Here is a 21,212-nt window from a genome sequence, read left to right on the forward strand (position 1 = left end):
CCCCCCCCCCACACTGGTCAAGTAGATCTGCGGGTCCCAGCCACAGATGTGGCGGAAAGCGGAGGGTTAAGGGCACCAACCCTAGGGATGCCTCTGATGTAGCCCAAGACTTACTCAATGGCTGGGATAGAAACTGTCTGTTCTGGACCAGTGCTAATGTCAAATGTCTTCCCCTAAAATGCATGGGCACGTCTGCGTTTTCCATGACACTCCCATTACCACCCACAAACACCGGCACAAGTTCGACAGTCAAAATGTTGGCATGCACACGGTCGACATTGACAATGTAGAGCTAGTGCATGTCGACCTTTTGGTGTTGATCTATTGACTGTCTAGCAAGACATTGTCTGTGAGCTAATCTGCACCCAAACCAAAATGTAAAAATGATCCTGCTCAAGCTATCTTACATCTAAATCTGGGTTCACACTGGGACGATATGTCCCCCGCCGATATGTCATCCTGGAGGCTACCCCACATATTGGGTATACACTGATATGTCTTTTCATTTGGCCCAAAACTAAATATTAGGTCGATATAATTTACTGAAATATTGTTTAATAGAGACCAAATACTCAGATCATTAAAACAGACCTGCCTGTAAATGCAGTTATTAATAGATATGTTATTTCTGGCTGGCATTGTCATTTTATTTCAGACCATTGTGCACATTGTCTGTATCCGCTGATAATGTCAAAACAATCCTTACTGCTCAGCATTTAAAATAATTATCTTGCATAAAAGTAAAGCAAAGTTTTGTATCAGTGTTTGTAATCTTTTATTTATATATCCTTTATTTTATCTTTACATATTATTTTTACTATGCAGCACAGAAAATGCTTACTAACTTTCATCAGTTCCTGCCTCAGTGGAGTTTACAGTCTTAAGTAAGGTAGTAGAAGTAGTAGTAGTTTGTTTATTTATAAGGCGCCACAAAGTGTCCGCAGCGCCGTTCATAGCAAACAAAAAACAAATTACAGGGTAACGTACAGGGTGTGTTGATAAAATACAGCATAAATAGGGGTATAGCTGGAGAGCTAAAATCAGCACCAGTTCTGAAGTAGGTGTCGAAATTGACGAGGAGACTGAAGATGCAGTTGAGGAAGAGAAGAAACAGGGCAGGAGCACTGGTGAGGTAAAGAGGTAGGGTGAATACGTGAGGAAGGAGGACCCTACTCATAAGAGTATACAGACAAAAAGGAGGTGGGTGGACAAACAAAAAACAATAGGATAAGTCGGAACCGATGGAGAGTTAGGGTAGGCAGAATAGGAGGAGCAAAAGAGGTTAGGAGGAGGAGGGATAGGCTAGTCGGTACACATCTATACAATCGTCGGGCCGTTCTTCCATTCTGGGTCGGACGGACATTCAATTGTATAGGTGTGTACGCTGTCCCATACGATCGATAAATGGCCAAAAACGGTCTTGTCCGTCCATACTCGGTCGGTCCAAGGTTCTTTGCGGTTTAATTTTCATCCGACAGGACGGGCCCATATCGGAACAAAAGTGCAGTGTGTACGCACGTTTGATCGATATGCTGGCCGTTCTTGCGACTATACTGCCAAAGCTGGAACACCCATGTGGGCGTTCCATAGCTGCATGATCTCTCCTACAGCACAAGAAGCGTTCACCTCTCCCCATGTATATTTAAAGAAATAATCATAATATACATGCACCCATCTTTATAGCAGGTCGCCGTAAAGTACACTATAATAGTGCCACAAAAGTCATGAACTGCGCTAACTGCTGCAGTATGGTATATTGAGTGGAAAACGGAGAGGAGTCAAGGTTTGTCTCAGTCGTGGTGCACCTTAGATAAATCGTAAGACTTAAAATATACCTTTTATTGAGTCAATGTTAAAAAAAGAAAGGCTGCGAAATATGACAGACTACATAAAACATGAAACAAGGACAAGTGAGAATAAGTGAAATTAAAAACTTGGGCTCATGCGGCGTCCCTTAGCACTATTTTTCTTTATTAAACTTGTATTATTGTTAGAAAGTCTCTCCCCATGTGCTGGCTGTGTTGCCTATAATGCACCTGGGGGGACGTTTTATTCTTGTATTATAATACAGTTGACTACCTGTCAGTGTCCTGTTTGAGTGTACACACCTTATCTGATTGGCTCACGTAGAGAGGAGAAACTTCTATCGATTTGATTGTATATTAATACACATTGATGGCGGGTCAGTTGTTACAAAGTAGCTGGGATGTGCTTATGTCAGTCTCTATGCTGCGATACCCCTCGTGGTGTATACTGTGCAGCGTATAGATCCTATTACTGGAACAGCACAGTGGCGAGGTAGGATTAAGGGCAGTAGGCAAAATCGCCAGGTGTGTACTGCTCAACTGATCTTAATATATAGAAAACTCGCTTATTTATACATATAGCATCCCAGTGTGCAGGAAGTCATGAGTTTTAATCACCCAGTACTGATAGGCGGAATGACCGTCAGTCCGCTCTGATCACCTATGACTGCTGCATATGGCGGTACACAATAAACAAGGACAATTTTAAATAAACATTAGAGTCCTTAAAAGGACTAGAAATAAGGCAATCAGACAGGAGTGAAGAGCTAAGGGAGCGACCACACGGCTTGTGGTATATTGAGTGATTTGCAATAACATTATAAACTGGGGTAAATAAAAAATTGATAGACTACACTAGTTGCGTTCAGATAACACACTTGAATAAATCATGTGTGGCGGGGTTATTATGGTTCACAGAGCCGTGGCTCAGAGAGTGAAGCCGCTGCTCATGATATATATGTGCAGGCTGTCCACAACAGATACAGGATTTGAGCAGCATAGGCAGTCAGACAAAATCCCTTAAAAGGGCTAAGGATATTAATGCACAGTTGCTGTCATTTAAATTTTGCATTAAGTAATATAACACACACGGTTAGGAGCGCCCGCATGGCTAAAGGATGCCATACGAATGCTATGTATGGATCAGCCAATAAATGTAGAGGTGATCCTAGTCATTAAATAGTCACTGAAAGTCCATATGATGCCAATATTCCTTATATCTGTGAGAGCCGGCAATTGTGTAACAGAGAACAGGGGCGCAGTACTGTGGGTGGTCTGAGTGTGGCGTCCCGCTGCTCAGACAGATGTGAAGTCTTCAGGCACCTCTTTAGAGCATTGGTGGTCAGTGGTTTTCCTCCCAGCATTTCTGTATCCCACCTTTAATTTCAGGGAAAGCATATACAGTCAGCCAGCAGGCACAGATACGGCAAACTGCTATAAAGATGCGGAAAGCGACTACCTAGTCACTTTGCCGTATCTGTCCATAGTCACCCTGCCGGCTGCTATAAAGATGCAGAAAGCAACTACCTAGTCACTTTGCCGTGTCTGTCCATAGTCACCCTGCCAGCTGCTATAAAGATGCGGAAAGCGACTACCTACTCACTTTGTCGTATCTGTCCATAGTCACACTGCCGGCTACTATAAAGATGCGGTAAGCGACTACCTAGTCACTTTGCCGTATCTGTCCCTAGTCACCCTGCCGGCTGACGCGTACCCCATCTTTATAGTGGTCCACTTATATATTTTGTTTAGGTTCTGTAATCACGCCTCTTTGTTTTGGTATGCCCTTAACCCAGCCCATTATGATCATTATGTTTATATATATGGTGTCAAAAGCCCAAATCGGGAGAGTGTGTACGGTGGTACAATCTTTTTCTTGCGACTGTTTGGACGGGAGTACAGGTGTGCATGCATATCGGCTGTTATTTGTGGACGGTCCGACGGGTCTATGGTCGGTCGAACGGTCGCAAGAAAACAGGGATTGTATAGATGTGTACCCAGCTTTACTCCTCTGCTGCATACAACCAGAGCCAGATTTTGACCTCATGGAGCCCTAGGCAAGATACCGATTAGCAGCCTCCTCCCTTAAACAATCCATAACACCTTGGGGGTTATTCTGGTTGATTCGCAAGGCTGCGAATTCGCAGCCTTGTGAGTCCACCGAACCCCACCTTGGTAATGGTTGGCTAGCACCACCCACTCGCAAGGGTAACTCGCTCGCAGGGGCTTGTGAATGGATGTAACACAGTAACATCCATTCACAGGGCAGGGAGAACCTCCCACATCTTTCGAAGGTCCCGACCATCGAAAGATGTGGAAGGTGCACGCATATAAAAGTGACTCTCAAGTCACCTACATATGCGTACCAGCTGGGAAGAAAATGGGTGGGCACTGACAGCTGCCTGCCCTCCGCACTCACGTCATGGCCTCATTAGCATGAGAATGGCCAGCATTCTCATGGGAACACCTGGCCGTTCCTATATATGCTAATAGAGCCGCCCCACACCCCTCTCCGCCCCCCCGCCCACTGTCCTGCTGATTGCAGGTGGCATCGATAGAGTTACATGGTGCCTGTGGCTTCTTGATCCATGCCCCCATTTTTTTTACTGTGCCATCACTCTGGGGGTTATTTTGGTTCACTCTTTCTGACAAATTCCTTCTTAGATGGACAAAACCATTTGCACTGCAGGTGGGGCTGATGTTACTTGTGCAGAGATAATTAGATTTGGGTGGGGTTTTACCTCAAAGTGAGATCTATATTGCAGTGTAAAAATAAAGCAGTCAGGATTTACACTACACAGAAACAAAATAACTCACCCAAATCGAATTCTCTCTGCACATGTTACATCTGCCTCCCTGCAGTGCACATGGTTTTGTCCATCTAAGAAGGATTTTGTCAGAAAGAGTGAACTAGAATAAGGCCCTCTGTGAGGTTCTGACTATGCTCCTAACCCCTCGGTAATTAGATGCATTCCACTGCTAAGCAGGGCAGCAAGTGACAGGGGTACTCCCAACAACTGCATCCCATTCTTCCTGCTGGCCATGAGTGGGAAGCTGGACAGTCACAAAAAAGTGACTGCCCCATGAAAATCAGGACAGTTGGGAGTTATGCATCTAGGGGCCAAATGTGCATTTTTTTGGGCCAAAATCACATTTTCCTAAAATTGCACATGAAGTAACGTGCAAATTGCGGTAAGATTTGCATGTTTTGCAGTGACCAAAAAAACGCACATTACAAATCACATCCAGATGTTTCCCCATTAAAAAGTATACAACTCACAAATGTAATAAGGTGCAATTTTGCAAATCGCACCCTAAACAAAGAAAAATAGACTTGGTTCTGGCTGGCGAGTTTGAAAGAACAATGCATAGATCATTGAGATCTGTGTATGGTTCTGTATAAAAAAAAAGTGTCTAAAATCACCAGAAATTTCTGAGCTTGTCTAAAAAAATCTCACTATACTGTACTACATTTGCTTGGTTTGGTTAAAAAATCACACATTACTACATTTGGCCCTGGACTTTTGGAAGTAGGCTTAATAATCCATTTAGGACCTTATTCTGGTTGATTTGCTCTCCTGCGTATTTGCGCAGGGGAGCGATGTTTCTTAACTGCGCATATACTTTTATGCGCATGTGCAGCAGCTTGGTGCGAGTGGGCTCAGCGAACTGCTTGTTTGCCATCCCGTTCACACCTAGCAGTGCGGGCGGGGGGCCTGGGGTGGCGGCGAAGGGGTGCGCTTATGGGAACGCCCAGCGCCCATCTGAACACCCAGTCAGCTGCTTGCCCGCTTCCCGCACAGGGTACTTGAAGATGTGAGACACCAGAGAGGAAAATGGATGTTTACACAAAACATCCATTCACATGCGTGCGGTATGAACGCAGCGTGCGAGGGGGGACGGGCGGCTGTGCGGGCAGTGTTTGTTGGACTCGCAAAGCAGTGAACTTTGCAGCTTTGCGAGTCAACCAGAATAAGGTCCTTAATGTAAACTGGGTGCCCACATATAGTGAATGAGACCACTTTGTGTGTCCAAACATTTTATCATCTTATCCAATAAAAAATCAAAGGGAATTTGGGAGTGTGGGCAGGTCTGATGTCATGATGTCACGCAGTAGTTGTACCATGCTCCTCTGGGAACATTTTGGATGGCCAGTATATCATTATGGGGTCCCAGTATCCAGTCCCTGCGTCGATATTGTCTGGGTCAGGGGTAGCCAACTCCAGTCCTCGAGAGCTACCAACAGTTAATGTTTTCCATGTCTCCTCACAGAATCACAAGTGAAGTATTTAGCTTCGCCTGTGGATCTTTTAAAATGTGTTAGTCAGTAATGAGTGCACCTGCGAGGTGAACTGAAAAATGTGAACTGTTGGTAGCTCTCGAGAACCGGAGTTTGCTACCCCCCAATCTAGGTCAACAGTCACTCGGTCGATCCCTAATGTTTGACAGTGACTACGTAGACACCAAGAATGGTTCAAACAGAAGGATTCTCAGTTTCTACAGTGCACTGTCAACCTCTGCTGGGTCGCTAACTAGAGCACCACTCCTACAAATACAATTTTACAGAACAATTGAGGATAGTTTCCCTGCGCTGGTCTAGATAGTATCCACCCGATACTCCAGGGTCTTAGAGCATATAGCTATTGGGACCACACTGACCTTGGTGTTGGTCCCTAGGTGCAAAACAAGGTTTCTTTTAGGTTGAGATCACCAGGACCATGCACTCCTGTCACAAATGGAGGGGTCTGCAACCCCTTTGTGACAGGAGTGCATGGTCCTGGTGATCTCAACCTAAAAGAAACCTTGTTTTGCACCTAGGGACCAACACCAAGGTCAGTGTGGTCCCAATAGCTATATGCTCTAAGACCTTGGAATATCGGGTGGATACTATCTAGACCAGCGCTGGGAAACTATCCTCAATTGTTTTGTAAACCTAAGAATGGTTGACAGTGACATATTGTCGACATGATAAGATCTACACAGGTTTTTAATGATTTAAAAAAAATTGGTTCATACATTACCATCCAAGTGGGTGTAGAGTTATATTATAATATTGTGCCAAGCGCAGGGAGGCATAGTTCCTGAAGCAAGACGAGCGCAATGGTAAACTTATACGGTGTCCATATTGGCATAGGCACAAATCTGCGAAAAACTTGTGTTGACCACATTAGTGTCGACCATGTATATGTCAACCTTTAGCTTGTGTTGACGTTTCACTGTTGACCTATGGTATGTCAACCATACTTAGGTGTCAACCTAGTCACTGTTGACCATTAATAGTCAACCAAGTGACTGTCGACCTAGACATTGTCCATCATTTATACCAATGGTTTTCAAACTGTGGGTCCTGACCCCAAAGTGGTTGCCGACCTTGTCAGCATGGGGTCGCGACTCCATGTTGCTGACCATCAGGCTGATGACTTTTCTAATCTCAGTCAGCGATTCAAGGAATTTGAAAAATCTGTTGACTTGTCTGTTATTTTAGGCTCCTCCCATAATGTTGTGTCTCCACAATGCTGCCATGTATGTGCTGTCTGGTTACTACCCATGTGATGTGATGACCTTCTGCAGTAACTTGTTGTGGTCCCAGAGCAAAATAGTTTGAGGACCCCTGGTCTATACTATAGCTGGGGCCCCTTGGGACCTGCTGAACCCTAGGCAGGCACCTAGGTTGCCTTGTGGAAATCCACCTCTGCACACGTCCACACAAGGTCCTATTTTAGTCAGCATTCACCTAGAAGTCTGCTTTGGAGAAACCCTTGATTACAGCCTCAATGCATGATGTTTCAGGAGGTTCCTGGTGTGATTGACCCACCAGATCCTGTGCAACTCTAATTAAGTTGTGCATCGTTTTGTTTTTTTTGTCATAAACCAACAACCAACTAAGATGCACGAGGAGACTGTGCTGGATATATTGATCGATGACACTTGTAGATTGTGTGTGACTGAGTGTACGGAGCACATCGAAACTTGTATTTGAAAAAAGTGGGGCTGCTGCATTGTGCCACTCTCTGTCAGGGACTACTAGATTATATTGATGTTAGCTGTAATGAGCAGGGCTTAAAGTGGTCCTGGAGAGGTGGTGGAACTCCTTTCCCCTAACACAGAGCCCCCCTCATTAGGTAGAGTCTAGTGCAAGGGAATTTCCACCCTACCTCCCTTAAAGGGGTAATGGTCCCACAAGGAAGGGGTGTGGTCACACAATAGTAATGCCAATTAAAATTACAACACTCAGTAAACACAATACACTGCATAAAACTACAAAACAGGTACCTACGTAACTGGTGGGGCGCCTGTGTGAGATGTTGAGCCAGCAGCAATCTGAAATAGGGATTGTCAGTACCTGTATATAAACAAAAGTAGGGGATAGATTGCGCTGAATTGATGGCAGAGCAAGGCTTATAATAAATTTTAAAACACTTTAATTAATAAATGTATCACACTAAAAATAGCGGGAATGTACATAAAACATAAATGTTAAAAATAACAGGTACATTGAAAAGGCTACGTCCAGTTATTGCAATATCACCTTATTGTGAGTCCACAGTTCATTGTGGGGAGAGGGGGAGATGTATGATGGAATATTCCTCCAGACAATTTGATATAATGTCCCTTACAATGCTTCCTCCAAATAAGTGACGGGGGTTGCGTTCCTCCCAATTGGTATATCTGAAGCTGTAGGTGGTCTACTTGGTAGCCGAGGTTGGTATCTTAGAGAGGTGGTTTTCCTTCAGATTGATGGTACCATACTCAGCGTCCGGCAAGTCTTTTCAAAATCATCAGCACTTCCCGCCGCCAGGCAAATAGCGCTAGGAGACGGAGTGACGAGTGAGTGAAAGCTGCTGCTACACCATTCCCTGGACCCCCGCTGCCAACATACAGTACCTGTGTGCAGGCTGCGGGGGTAAGCAGGGTCCAGGGACTGGTGTACCGGCAGCCTTCACTCCCTCGGTCTCCTAGCGCTATCTGTCTGGCGGCGTGAAGCACTGATGACTTTGAAAAGACTTGCCGGACGCTGATTGGCTGAATTCAGCCAATCAGCGTCCGGCAAGTCTTTTCAAAATTTGCTTCCTGCCCACCGCCTGGCAGCGCTAGGAGTCGTAGTTAACCCACCGGTCCCCGGACCCACGCTTCCCGTCCCTGGGACCCCGCTGCCAGGACTTCACACTATCGCCCCCTCCAGCGCCCGATGCGCGTGACCCCCCCAGCCCCCCCATAGTTACAACCCTGCTGTTTTATATACATATATACCTATCATCCCCATAAACCGGTTATATACATACTGTATATTTATTTATTTACAGTTTCTTATATAGCGCAGCAGATTCCATTGTGCTTTACAACCGAATATGCCTACTACTCCCCCCCCCCACCCCCACCTGCACACACACACCTGTTATATACATATATACCTCTTACCCTAACACAACACTTATATAGTTTAGAACACAATGCTACACAATATAACCTACTCTTGAGCTGATGGGGTCTGTTCCTCTGTTCAATTTGAGAGGCCCCATGATAGCAGATGGCAGTGCTCCTCCCTGCAAGCTTATCTATTTTCTTCAGGTGGCAGGAGGCAGAGCCAGCTCATTTCAAGCATGTGAAGGGGAGCCAGGCAAAAACAAGGTTGGTGCGCTGCTAGCATTTCATGCAACACAGCGGGCACCAAGAAATTCAGCTGTTGGCAACTGGCAGAGGCTGAACACAGTGGCATGAGGGAAGCAGCGACCACACCTCTATGCGTATTGCCCTGAGAGGGGCTATGCCATGGAGCTTGGCCACCTGAGCTTCTGGCATGTGATGTGAGGATGAAGGCGAAAGAGGCGCTCTAACTGCTGGGCTAGAAGGGAGAGGACAATGCTGCTGTCGGTCTGCCCAGTGCAGACTACAGGACAAAGCAAGCAGCTTGCAGCAGTCTGACAGGTGTATAATCTCAGCGGCCCCAAGTGCTTTACAGTGGGTAGCGGAAGCCCTAGGTGTTTGCCAGCGGATGCACCCACAGTGCAGATGCGCTGTGTGCAACGCACCACTGGCCCTGGGTTTGGAGGTAATCCGGCAAGCACCATATAAAGGTAAGCAGAACAAAGGAGCAGGTTGTGCACATTGTAGCATTTTGTATACAGATTCAGAGACTCAGTCACACAGAAATATACAAGTGTCATATATTAATTTTATTCACTGTCTGCTTGTGCATCCTAGCTGCATGGCATTGCCACTAAGGTGCATTTTGGGCATGCAAAGAGAGGCTGTTTGGAGTGGCTGCAGTAGTCCAGTATGGGCACACATCTCTAAATGGATATGGGTTATAGGGTCGACACTCAATAGGTAGGCCACCATTGGTTGACAGGCAAAAGGTAGACATGAGTTTTTTATGGTTTTTGGTGACTGCAGGCCTGATTTAGAGACAGACCCATTAGCACAACTGCCACATTTTTGAATGCTACGACTGTGCTAATATATGCTAATGCTGTATAAGTGTACTGCGTTCCCTTGCTTCGCTTGCCATGCTTTGGGTGCGGTGCCTTGTCCTGCTTGGCACACTATTAGACTTTCACTCTGTGTCCACTTGGATAATAAAGTATGAAAAACACCATTTAAAAAGAAAACAGAAACACTAATGTTAATCTTTTTCACATTGACCTTTTCCATGTTCACCTATTACTTGTGTTGCCCTTTTGACCATGCCAACCTCTTTCATGTGTCGACTTTTGGCCTGTCGACTAATAGTGGTCGACCTATTGAATGCCAACCTACTTACTGTCAACCTATTGCCGACATCCACTGCAAAGACCCAGGCGGTGCTCTTGTTGGTATGAAATCTTTGGATCTACTACAGTAAGGCTTCATTGGGATGATATTAGTGACTGGTTAGCTGTAAATCTATAATTCATGCTAAATGTCAATTTAGCAAATCACATTACATACAGATGGAGCCTTCTTCAACTAGCCTTCTCTGTATAGCCATGGCTCACCAAGGCTTATTGTTCTCAGCTGCAAGACAATACATAGAACAATACAGGAGGGGATTAGCATAGGATTAAATCCGACAGCTCTGGCTCACTTAATCCTATTAAAAGGCTAGATGAGGATGGCTCTATCTGTACATCTGTACATCAGAATATATTTAAAATAAATATTGTTGCCCTATACATAATGGATATAAAATTTGTCCTGAAGCCATGCATGCAATGTCAAATAACATCTGGTAATTTGCTTCTTTGTGAAGATTATGTGAGTAGTAGTAGTGATCATTTTATTTATAAATCTTTTGGTATTTAAGCTTTTGAAAACAGTGTGCTTTTATTGGTATAATAATGGCTGCTTGTGAATGTACTGTAGCAATGTACACTAAACAAACCTTAAATTATAGGGTATAGTGTACAATTTACAAATCACTCCTTCTGTACCTTCCTTACTTCAGCAGGGCACAGATCATGGAACAGAGGCCAAAGAAGGAGGGGACGGTTTTCTGATCAGTGAGGAGTGACTAGAAAATTACATAGGTACAGTATTTCATAAACTATTTTTATTTGTTCTTTTTTTATTTGTATATGTCTTTGTTAAAACAGTTTTTTCACCTCTAACTTTGGTAACTGATTCAGAAACGGATGCATTAGCACAACTGCCACATCCATTAATGCAACCATGGACCGTGCTTATATATGCTAATGCCACCGGAGGTTTCATGTCTAAACAGATATTTCCTGACAGCTTCTGTATGCCACTGCAGCAACAACACAGGATTGGATTACTCTGTGTTAATCAGTCATATCAGTCTATTTAGGATGGCCCAGTGTGTTCATGCACTAGGGCCCTTATTCAGATCTGATCGCAGTACAAATTTGTTCTCAAAATGGGCAAAACCATGTGCACTGCAGGTGAGGCAGAGAGAGAGTTAAATTTGGGTGGGGTGTGTTAAAACTGAAATCTAAAATGCAGTGCAAGAATAATGCAGCCAGTATTTACCCTGCACATAAACAAAATAACTCACTCAAATCTAACTCACTCTATACATGTTACATCTGCCCCAACTGAGGTGCACATGGTTTTGCCCATTTTGAGAACAAATTTGTACTACGATCAGATCTGAATAAGGGCCTAGGTCTAGTGAAGCTGAGTTGTCTTGGCCAGAAAATGGGGCTCCCACAGACTGGTTTTCTGAAACATTGGCCATCACCTCCAGTTCCCTGACCCCAAGTGGTCTCAGGCTTCCAGTCAAGCTGTATCTTAGGGGGCACTGCAACCTTCATTGCAGACATTTACAACTGTGCAGATCTTAATACATTGGAAGAAAAAATTGGGTTTCCTTCATTTCAGTATTTACCCTGCACAGAAACAAAATAACTCACCCAAATCTAATTCTCTCTGCACATGTTACATCTGCCCCCCTGTAGTGCACATGGTTTTGTCCATCTAAGAAGGATTTTGTCAGAAAGAGTGAACTAGAATAAGGCCCTTAATCCATATGGACAGTGGCGGGACTAAAGAGTAGTAGGCCCAGGTGCAAGCATATGTTTTGGGCCCCCACCAACTTGCCTCTCACCACCTCCACTAAATAAAAACAATATAGTATGTTGTTGCAATGAGTGCCCATGGCTGTGCTCACCTCACAGCAGCATCTTAAGATGCCCATACACGTTACAATTATTGTATACAATATTGTATCTCATCGCATCTCGGTTTTGCGATGAGATGAGATCTAGTACAAAAAGTACTTTGTGTACTATATCTCATCTTATCGCAAAACCGAGATGCGATGAGATACGATATTGTATACAATAATTGTAACGTGTATGGGCACCTTAACTCACATGACCCCGTGTGCCTCAAATGCCCCCAGTGTCTCACCAACATGCACCTTCAGTGCTACACATCACCACAATATGCTGCAATACATCACTATACTACATTACCAGATACAGTATGCTGCATACATCACTTCACTACATTGCCACAATACGCTGCAATACATCACTCCACTACATCCCCAAATACATTGTACACATCCCTACACTACATCCCCAAATATGCTGCATACATCACTACACTACTAAAGAACTTCCCCCCTTAGTTACAGGCCTGCTTTGACTGGTGGGCTACTGTACTCTAATGCAGGGGCAAATCCAGAAAAAATGACAGGGGGCACTGTGTTGGAGGAGGTTGCTGGTTCGGTCAGGTAGAGGAGCCACAATGTTGTTGCAAGGGTTGTAGAGCACAAGAGAGGAGGAATAGTGAGAGATAGGAGGAATAGTGGGAGATAGGAAAATAGGAATAATGGGAGACAGGAGAGAGGAGTCCTAATGGGAGACAGGAGAGAGGAGTCCTAATGGGAGACAGGAGTCCTAATGGGAGACAGGAGAGAGGAGGCATAATGGGAGACCGGAGAGAGGAGGCATAACGGGAGACAGGAGAGAGGAGGAATAGTGGGAGACAGAAGAGAGGAGGAATAGTGGGAGACAGGAGAGAGGAGGAATAATGGGAGACAGGAGAGAGGAGGAATAGCGGGAGACAGGAGAGAGGAGGAATAGTGGGAGACAGGAGAGAAGAGGCATAATGGGAGACAGGAGAGAGGAGGCATAATGGGAGACAGGAGAGAGGAGGCATAATGGGAGACAGGAGAGAGGAGGCATAATGGGAGACCAGAGAGGAGGAATAGTGGGAGACAGGAGAGAGGAGGAATAGTGGGAGACCGAAGAGAGGAGGAATAGTGGGAGACAGGAGAGAGGAGGAATAGTGGGAGACAGGAGAGAGGAGGAATAGTGGGAGACAGGAGAGAGGAGGAATAGTGGGAGACAGGAGAGAGGAGGAATTGTGGGAGAGAGGAGGAATAGTGAGAGATAGGAGAGAGGAGGAATAGTGAGAGATAGAAGAGAGGAGGAATAGTGAGAGAGAGGAGGAATAGTGAGAGATAGGAGAGAGGAGGAATAGTGAGAGATAGGTGAGAGGAGGAATAGTGAGAGATAGGAGAGAGGAGGAATAGTGAGAGATAGGAGAGAGGAGGAATAGTGAGAGATAGGAGAGAGGAGGAATAGTGAGAGATAGGAGAGAGGAGGAATAGTGAGAGATAGGAGAGAGGAGGAATAGTGAGAGATAGGAGAGAGGAGGAATAGTGGGAGACAGGAGAGAGGAGGAATAGTGAGAGTTAGGAGAGAAGGAATAGTCGGAGACCGGAGAGAGGAGGAATAGTAGGAGAGGAATAGTGGGAGACAGGAGAGAGGAGGAATAGTGGGAGACAGATGAGAGGAGGAATAGTGGGAGACAGGAGCGAGGAGAAATAGTGTGAGTCAGGAGAGAGGAGGAATAGCGGGAGACAGGAGAGAGGAGGAATAGTAGGAGAGAGGAGGAATAGTGGGAGACAGGAGAGAGGAGGAATAGTGGGAGACAGGAGAGAGGAGGAATAGTGGGAGACAGGAGAGAGGAGGAATAGCGGGAGACAGGAGAGAGGAGGAATAGCGGGAGACAGGAGCGAGGAGGAATAGCGGGAGACAGGAGCGAGGAGGAATAGCGGGAGACAGGAGCGAGGAGGAATAGCGGGAGACAGGAGAGAGGAGGAATAGCGGGAGACAGGAGAGAGGAGGAATAGCGGGAGACAGGAGAGAGGAGGAATAGCGGGAGACGGGAGAGAGGAGGAATAGCGGGAGACGGGAGCGAGGAGAAATAGCGGGAGACGGGAGAGAGGAGGAATAGCTGGAGACGGGAGAGAGGAGGAATAGCTGGAGACGGGAGAGAGGAGGAATAGCGGGAGACGGGAGCGAGGAGAAATAGCGGGAGACGGGAGAGAGGAGGAATAGCTGGAGACGGGAGAGAGGAGGAATAGCGGGAGACGGGAGAGAGGAGGAATAGTGGGAGATGGGAGAGCAGGAGGAATAGGGATGTGGGCTGCAGGACACATGGTTTGCAAGCACCCTTGGCCAGTGAAAAATTGCGCCAGCTGATAACCAGGTCAGCGCTATCATCTAAATGCACCGCTGAGCATCCTGTGGTACCCAGACCACTGTCTCTGGTGCTGTACCCTCTGCAGGTGAATAGACTGCCACATGCAAGGTCCCTATTATAACATTTTGTGCATAGCTCCTTTGAGCTATGGTCTATATTGATCAAATGGAAGAACGGGCTGCACACCAGTGACTGGCTGCTGCCAGGATCAGTTAAAACCTTGTGGGGGCCACAGGGCTACTTTAGTACTCCTACCAATAAAATTTGCACAGCCTCACTATGCCCTGGCATAATAGTAATAATTATACAGACACAAATGTAACAGGCATCTTTTCTGGTGTTCATTGGGGAAGTGCTGCAAGAGATGTTGGTCTCTGGGCAGCTAGGTGACATCTTGCAGTGCCAGGGTACTAGCTGGACTACCCCATCACAGCTGCTGTCATTTCAGTGGGTAGGAGAGGGCAAACAAGTGTGCACACATACAGTGACAAATACAAACACACTGTACATTGCAAGGAACCAGTGAATTACCTGTCATGCCCTTAACTGAAACCTATATAATGCTGGAGCTTCACAGTCAGGAATGACAACATGCAGCAGCATGGGCAGGGAGAGTGTAGAGTGGAGTCCCCAGCCCAGGCATACCAGTCAAGTGGCGAACACATCTATAACCATCAGCTCTCTCTGCTTACAACAATCTGGCTCTGGCTGCTGCTGCTGGAGCTCTGTTCTGAGAGCTGACCCAGCTCCTGACTGCTGTCGCTGATCCCTGGGGCTAGCTGGAATCCCCGTATCCCGTAGTGGTGGACATTATTAAGAATCCCGGGATGGGATTCTTAAGTAATGTCCAGTGGTGGGGGTCCTTTCTTTGCCGTGGGCCTCGGTGCAATGCATCGGCTTCATCGCCTGTAGTTCCGCCCCTAAAAAAATAGTAAACCCAATTGCCTACACTGCGTGCTCCTCAGGGATGATAAATTAGAAAGAATTTAATGTGTGCTGAGCCTGTCAACTTCATACAAGGCCAGGTAATCATGAGTGGTCTATCCTATTTCATGGATCATCCTGATTGGTTAGCGATCTGTTAAGTAGGCTGGTTCTACTTCAAACACATATAGCTTTTAACCATTGTATTATGAGCTACAGTATTAGCTACTAAGTAACTATGCACTGTTTTTGTATGTTATTAAGTCTACTTTTCTAGTACTAATAGTACTATTAGAATCTTTGATTAGACCACCTTTAATTTGTCATGCTACGGACTACATATAGAGTCTAAACCATGTTAACATGAGAGTATCACACAGTTTCTGCAGATGAATCAGATGCTGTTAATGTCCCATTTTATCACATCTAAAAAGTGCTCTTGTATTGCTATATTTTGTTAACACCGACAGCCGGCTTCCCGACGGTCACCTGCTATTTTCCCTCGTGGGGGTCCACAACCCCCATAGAGGGAGAATAGAATAGGTGGCTCGCGTAGCGAGCCACCGTGCCCGCAGCATGGCGAGCCCGCAAGGGGCTTAGTTGCGCTCACCATGCTGTCTGGGTCCGGCCAGTCGGGATCCCGACTGTCGGACCCCTGTACCACACTCGAACCAGCCAGGCTTGGCAAAAAAAATTTTGGGACCCGGTACCACAATGGGTACTCTTTACCTAGAAGGGCGCCCATCGCGACCATCGCGACCATCGAATGCACTAAAAATCGGGTGTGACGCGATGGCCGCGATTTCCCATAGGGACCAATGTTAAAAATCAGATTGGACCCAATTTTAGTGTTCAATGCCTCAATGCCCGCGATTTTTACATAGGAAACAATGTTAAATGGGCCACAGAGCCCTAATAGTCACTGTGAACTCTGAAATGGCCCCCACAATTGTTAACGCCACCCCACGATCAACGTCAACCCGAAGCGTGGCGAGCGCAGCAAGCCCACGAGGGGCGGCGGTACGCGTCCTCCGACCTTTTCATGCCCTACTATCCACGTCGGCGTGGAGTTGAGAATAGAATAGTGTGGCGAGCGTAGCGAGCCACCGAGCCCCGCGAGGGGACGCGGATACCTTCACAGTTATACGCGTCCCCTCGCGGGCTTCACAGGTGTCCGTGGCGAAAAGCGGACACCTGTGAAGCCCGCGAGGGGACGCGTTTACCTGTGAAGGTATCCGCGTCCCCTCGCGGGGCTCGCTGCGCTCGCCACGCTTTGGGCCTCGGTGGCTCGCTGCGCTCGCCACACTATTCTATTCTCAACTCCACGCCGACGTGGATAGTAGGGCATGAAAAGGTCGGAGGACGCGTACCGCCGCCCCTCGCGGGCTCGCTGCGCTCGCCACGCTTCGGGTTCACGTTGATCGTGGGGTGGCGGTAACAATTGTGGGGCCCATTTCAGAGTTCACGGTGACTATTAGGGCTCTGTGGCCCATTTAACATTGATTCCTATGGCCAAATCGCGGGCATTGAGGCATTTAACATTAAAATCGCGGTCAATCACCGTTTTTAACATTGATCCCTATGGGAAAATCGCGGTCATCGCGGGTACCCGATTTTAATGTACCCGCGATTTACCCGCGATGCCCGCGATGGCCGCGATTTTTTACCCCCGATGCCCGCGATTTCAATCGCTGGCGCCCTTCTAGGTAAAGAGTACCCTACAATGTTTTTGGAACCCCCTATTCTACCTAATATATATACTCCCCATACATACTGATATTCAGAAAACATTGGCTGTGGGTTATTATCATTATATTGAGTTGGGGACAGATACTGTAACAGTGATCCTTAGAGTTAGAGGTTTACAGGATGGAGCAGGTCAGCAACTGGTGCTGATGTAACTTGACCTGGATTTGATGCGGAACAAGGAGAATAAAACCACAATGCAGCTGACCTTTCCCTCTCATATCTCCTGGAGTTCTCCATTCTTTACCTCTACAACAACAGAAAAAAGCCCAGGATGGCTTTGTTGCAGCAACCACTCCTGATGATGTGTACTTCCATGCACCATCCCAGATCCTAGCTTAGCCAGTATAAGTGGTGTGTATGGGGGGCCATTACTCTTCTAATTGGTATTAATATACTTAATGTGTGTCATTAAAGCATTCCACTCACCATTACACCAATGACCTGTAACACAAAGCATGTTTTATCCATTGATTCATGTTTACGCCAAATTGTGACCATGACCTCCATTATCTCAGTACAAATCAAGATTCGTCTGACCAGATAACCTTTTTTCCAATCTTCAGGTGGCCAGTTTTGGTGAACCTCTATACATTGTAGCCTCAGTTTTGTGATCTTCAAAGATGACATGAGTGGAACCCAGTGTGGTCTTCTGTATCCAATCCTCTTCAGGATTCGACAAGTTGTGCATTCAGTGATGCTCCTCCACATATCAATGTTTTTTTAATTACTGTCACATTATTGTCAGTTTAAACCAGATTGGACCTTTCACATTAACATTTTTTTTTTATTGTCATTTTTTTACCTCAGTTTTTGTTTTGCATGCCATTTTCTGTAAGTTCTAAAGAATTTTTTTTTATTATGAATTTTTTAAGTAAAACTCATGGTGCTAGTGCAGGGGTGTCAAACTCAAATTCATCGGGGGCCGCATCAGCAGTTTGGTCACCCTCAAAGGGCCGGTTGTATGTTTAGGTCCCCCTGTATAATATAAAATGAATGCCATGACACCACAGGCTGCTCCCCCTGTATAATAATAATGCCATGACACCACAGACTGCTCCCCCTGTATAATATAATAAAAGTAATGCCATGACACATAAATGATTATACAGGAGGAGCAGCCTGTGGTGTCATTGCATTATTATTATTATACACGGGGACACCTCAGGAAACAGCAGATATATATTTTTCTTTTATTGTGAGTGTGATCCTCATCCTCACTTTCTGTTTCTCCGTCTGTCCTGCAGCTGCTGCGGCTTCCAGCTTTTCTTCACTGCTTGCTGCGGCCACACTGTCCCCGACTCCCGGTCCAGCTTCCCTGCCTGCTCCTACTTCTCTACAGAAGCATGGGCGGGCGGCGTCATCGTCATGACGTCCCCACCCAGTGTCTGTCACTGCCGGGCATCAGAGGAAACAGGCGGCCGGGCCCTCCTCCACATAGTCGTGAAGGCCGGCGGCCATGTTTCTGTAGCCGCATACATATGTGCCTACAGGAACATGGCCGCCGACAGTGGAGGAACAGGTAAGGCGGACGTGGACGCGGCCCGCAGCACTCCTGTTTTAGACACACTGCCCCTGCATGCTATCTCCTCGCGCGGGCCACATGACGAGGTCTGGCGGGCCGGATTTGGCCCGCGGGCCTTGTGTTTGACACCCGTGTGCTAGTGGGTTAAATGGGACAAGGCATATGGTTTTAATCAGTAATTGATCATAAACCCCCCGCTGTGCTTTGATAGCAACTATTGCAAGTTGCAAGAAAATTCTAACAAAGGTCAACCGGTAAATAAGCTGTGCTTAGGGTTGTCAATTTTTTTATAAAGAATGGTAACTTCATAAATATAAATGCAAATATAAAATAAAAAATAAATAAAAAAAACAATATAAAAACACATTTTTTTTCACATAAACACTGAATGGTGTATTGCAACAGAATATTGAATTTTCATAGATAATTTACTTTTTGTTTGATTCAATAAGAATTGGATAACATATGTTTAAAAATCACAGAAAAGTTAACCTGATAAGTTTTTTTTATTATGCTGTGACTAAAGGCACAGTGCTGTATCTTCTTAAAAAAAGGCTATTATAAAGTAATCCCCTGGAATAATTCCAGACTATTGTTGCTTGTGGTCTTCATTTGAATGAGCTGAATGCAGTAAATTCACACACACACACAACATAGAAATAGAGAGAGTGGGTGAGCAATATAAATAAGGTACTAAATCTGCCTAGTATTAGCTAAGACACATCAAATGACATTTCTATAGGACAGGAGAAACCCACAACTAGCATTATCAATGTTCAAGTGTACACATTAAAAAGAAATTACACACTTCTGATTCTGACTTCATGAGCTGAGTTGCTCCAATGTTTATCACCGGAGAAGCCTTGCTCACCTTTACCTTTACAAGGTTCCACGCAGCCTCCAGCACATCAGGCTATCCCCCATCCCACCTCCTCCCCACAACCAAAAACTCTACAGCAAGAGAAACGATGGAATCCAACATGGCACCAACCACCCCAGCTCACAAGGAAGCTGCTGCTACCCTGGAAGAGTCTGACAGCCATCAAGAGTGTCACCCCTCCTGACTCTCTTATCACTTACTCAGATATGGTGGGTGCAATTAATTTCACCATGGGACCCCTATTGTCACAAACTTTATCTGACATAACATTACAGCTGCAGAATTTCACTCTCAGCATCTCTGAAACAGAATCCAGTATAGGGACATAAAGTCTGTCATGACTTGGCAGAAGTACTGTACAGTTTGCTATTAAAAAGCTGAAAAAAGAAAATGACAGGATATGGGGTACTTGTGTAGTTTCACGGCGCCAGCATGAAGGGGCCCCTGATGAAGTCATGCAAATGACGAAACGCATTGGGATTATGGGCGTATTGAAACACTTGTTGTGATTGTACATCATTTGTATACAAATATGTCATTTATATTGTGATTCACTGTAATTGTACCAAACCTTTACTGTACACTGCTATGCCCTTAGGGCAGATTTATATTAAATTGTTTTACTTACTTGAAAGATTCTGTTCAATCAGGAAAGGTTAAGCGCACCCTGAAACCCCCCTTTCTTTCCCATTTCTGTACCGGGTCCCATCTAACAGGGGACCCTATCAGGGTAGCAGCTCCCTCAAGTATCATTGTGCGCATAGTGTGGTTCTTTTCGCTATATATATATAGCATACTTGAACGGATTGGCTGGCACCATTAGGTTCACCCATGCAAGTAGTCCTGTTCAACTCAGCTTTTTGGATGTTAACGTATGTATTAACAGAGGTAGCTTTGAGACAATGGTTTATAAAAAACAAACGGACACCAACTCGTTATTAAGGGCTGAAAGCTTTCACCCCCTGCCACTTAAACGTGGGTTACCGTACTCTCAGCTACTGCGAGTTGTCAGGATCACCTCTGATGTGGGCAAATTACCCCAAGAATTGAAGAGAATGGGGGATGAGTTCTTGCAAAGAGGGTATAAGCGAGAAGAAGTGGAACATTCAATACAAAGATGCCTTCAACTGGACAGAACAACTTTGTTGGAAAAGGAGAAGATGGACAGGACCATCAGTCGAATGATCCTGCCAACCACTTTTTCAATAGCATCTCCAAAGTTGAGAGATGTGGTCTTAAAACACTGGCACATTTTACAGACTGACCCAGTGATGGGCCAGTTCTGCAAAGACAATCCTCTTTTCGCGTATAAACGTAGCAAGAACTTAAAGGACGAGATCACCTGTTCTGATATCAGTCTCACTCCAGAGAACTCTAATTGGCTCAGTGTGAG

At 45.6% G+C, this 21,212-nt stretch overlaps 1 protein-coding gene across 6 annotated transcripts in view; it reads left to right on the forward strand.

Annotated features, from left to right (window-relative positions):
- The window catches only part of FAM120B (family with sequence similarity 120 member B), a 224,095-nt gene extending 204,567 nt beyond the window's left edge, over nucleotides 1–19,528 (forward strand). For 5 of the 6 annotated variants that reach the window (XM_083176370.1, XM_083176374.1, XM_083176375.1 and 2 more), the window contains 2 exons: nucleotides 11,230–11,311; nucleotides 17,981–19,528. In XM_083176370.1, coding sequence (XP_083032496.1) covers nucleotides 11,230–11,288 — 59 coding nt within the window. In that variant the 3' untranslated portion in view covers nucleotides 11,289–11,311; nucleotides 17,981–19,528. The remainder of the gene's footprint in view (nucleotides 1–11,229; nucleotides 11,312–17,980) is intronic. The other variant, XM_083176373.1, reaches the window with a different exon arrangement.
- Nucleotides 19,529–21,212: the final 1,684 nt, after the last annotated feature.

Source organism: Crinia signifera, chromosome 3, assembly GCF_055691185.1.
Source record: "Crinia signifera chromosome 3, ASM5569118v1, whole genome shotgun sequence".
Classification (NCBI taxonomy): domain Eukaryota; kingdom Metazoa; phylum Chordata; class Amphibia; order Anura; family Myobatrachidae; genus Crinia; species Crinia signifera.